Source organism: Cupressus sempervirens, chromosome 2, assembly GCF_028749045.1.
Source record: "Cupressus sempervirens isolate cs-2001-9-10 chromosome 2, ASM2874904v1, whole genome shotgun sequence".
NCBI classification, from domain to species: Eukaryota; Viridiplantae; Streptophyta; class Pinopsida; order Cupressales; family Cupressaceae; genus Cupressus; species Cupressus sempervirens.
Window position 1 is genome coordinate 480974283 of NC_143119.1, and position 2313 is coordinate 480976595.

At 39.3% G+C, this 2313-nt stretch overlaps 1 protein-coding gene across 1 annotated transcript; it reads left to right on the forward strand.

The window, feature by feature from the left end:
• Window positions 1-1317: 1317 nt before the first annotated feature.
• LOC149573122 (uncharacterized) lies at window positions 1318-1821 on the forward strand. The gene has a single exon (XM_089815911.1). It carries the CDS (start codon window positions 1318-1320, stop codon window positions 1819-1821), a length of 504 nt encoding a protein of 167 aa, XP_089672037.1.
• Window positions 1822-2313: the final 492 nt, after the last annotated feature.

Consider the following 2313-nt stretch of genomic DNA (forward strand, 5'->3'; position numbering starts at 1 on the left):
TCTTCTTGAAAGATTAGGTGCCTAACTTTGATCTAACCAAAGAAAAAATGCAGTCTTTCCCTCTATGGGTTAACCTTCACAATCTTCCATCTGAGTATTGGGGTGAACAGGTGTTGGAACAAATTGGGAATTCGATTGGGGTTTATGTAAGATCAGAGTTTGTTCTTAATAATTCTGATTCTTCATCCCATCCAAGGCTCTTAATAATGATGAATGAAGGTAACCCATGCCCTAACTTTATTAACCTCAGCACAGAATATGGTGTTTGGAAACAAATGATAGATGTTTGGGAGGGGGAGGATAATGATACTATGGCTGGGGTACCTCCAATGAATAGGGTTATGAAAGGGAAAGGCCTGGAGGTGGACAAACTCCTAGAGGACCTAGAGATGAGAGAATGTCAGAAGTTTCAGGAGGAACAGATGGGTGGTTCATCTCCCTCAAGAAAAACAACTGCTAACAAAGAGATTCCACAACCTCTATTGACAGATGGTAAGGACTCGGATAGCAGAAGCATGCTGCAAGGGGAGAAGGAGGTTAATGTGCTTTCTACTCAAATAGTAGGAGAAACCCCATGGGAAGAAGTGGATGTTCAGGACAATAGGGGGCTTCATAAGGTTTTTCTTGGGGAACAGGGGGAGCAACTAGCTAAGGAAATACACTTCCCACACCTAGAGAGGGTTTCGACCCAGTAAGAGGATTCAATAATGATTGAAAAACAACCCCTTTTGGAAACAAAGGAAGATTTTTGTGCAACACCCAGGGAAGGAGATAAGACAGGGCAAGTAGATGAAGTTTTCAAAGATATCGAAATTTCCCCTAGCAGAAATTTAAGTGAATCCTTTGAGGAAGCTCTGGATAGCTACAGCGGTATGGATGGCAAGGAGAACCAAGATAGGGAGGAGCCTATGAATGATCTAGGCTTGTCAGAGTTACCAAGTATCTGGGCAGAGAGATCTCTTGAACAAACCAGCTCAAAAAAGAAGAAGCCTAGTGTGGGAAGCCAAAGGAAAAGAGGTCGTAAACCCATCAAAGTGAAGCTGCAAATAGCAGGAACATATGCAAATTAGTCCAAAATTTTGAGATTGGGAAAAGGCTTAGCCTTTTCCCGAGAGCCATGAAAATCTTATCATGGAATGTCAGGGGCAGCAATGCCCCTGACAAGATTTGATTGATCAAAAGGTGCCTTGATCAATAAAACCATATCTTGTTTTCCTTCAAGAGACCAAGATCAAAGAGGAAGATTTTGCTAGCTTTAAAAATAAATTCAGGAGATGGGAGTGTCTTTTGACTGGTGCTCAAAGAGCTTTTGGGGGCATGGCAATCTTATGGAAGCCTGAATCAGTTCACATTTTAGATTATGTTTTAAACTCTAATTGGCAATGGGCAAGAGTATATGTTAAACATCTTCATATTTCTTTCTCAATGATAAATGTCTATGGCCCCAACAACAATGCACTTAAAAGATTGCTTTGGAAGTCAATAGCTAAAAAAGTGCAGGATCTTCGAGAGGAAGTGACCATTGTGGGGGGGGATTTTAATGCTATTTTAAATCTGGAGGATAAGAAATGGGGAAAAGGGTGGCTCTCTGAATGCCAAAAAGATTTCAACAATTTTATTAATGAAAATGGATTGGTAAATATAAATTTCAAGAAAGGCGATTTCACATGGACAAATCGCAAAGAAGGTTTTGTGCACATAGCTGAAAAGATAGATAGGTTTTTAGTGGCAGGCAATTGGGCAAAAGCTAATTGGTCTTGTGAGGCTGAAATCCTCCCTCACACAGGTTCAGATCATTTTCCCATAAGTTTAAGGATATAGGATGAAAGGACTCCGGAAAGATGCCCCTTCAAATTCGAAGCAATGTGGATGAAAGCAGATGGTTTCTCTAAATTGATTGCTGACTGGTGGTACAACGCTCCGCTAAGGAAAGGTAATAAAGCTTTTATTTTCTTTAAAAAGTTGCAATTTTTAAAGGAGCAATTAAAAATTTGGAATAGAGATCACTTTGGGAACATCTTTGATATAAAAAAGGATCTTAAAGAAAAGCTAAAAACTCTCAGCCTCAAAGTAATAGAAAATGGAATGTTTGAGGAAGACTTCAAAATGGAGAAATCCCTGAGAAAGGATCTAGAAGACTATCTTAACAAAGAAGAGACTTACTGGAGGCAGAAATCTAGAGAAGTTTGGCTAAAAGACGGTGACAGAAACACTACTTTTTTTCATAACTCAGTTAAAGTTAGGCAGGCTGCGAATAAAATCTTTGAAATCCATAATATGGTAGGTGAACTCAAAACTGAAAAAGATGACATT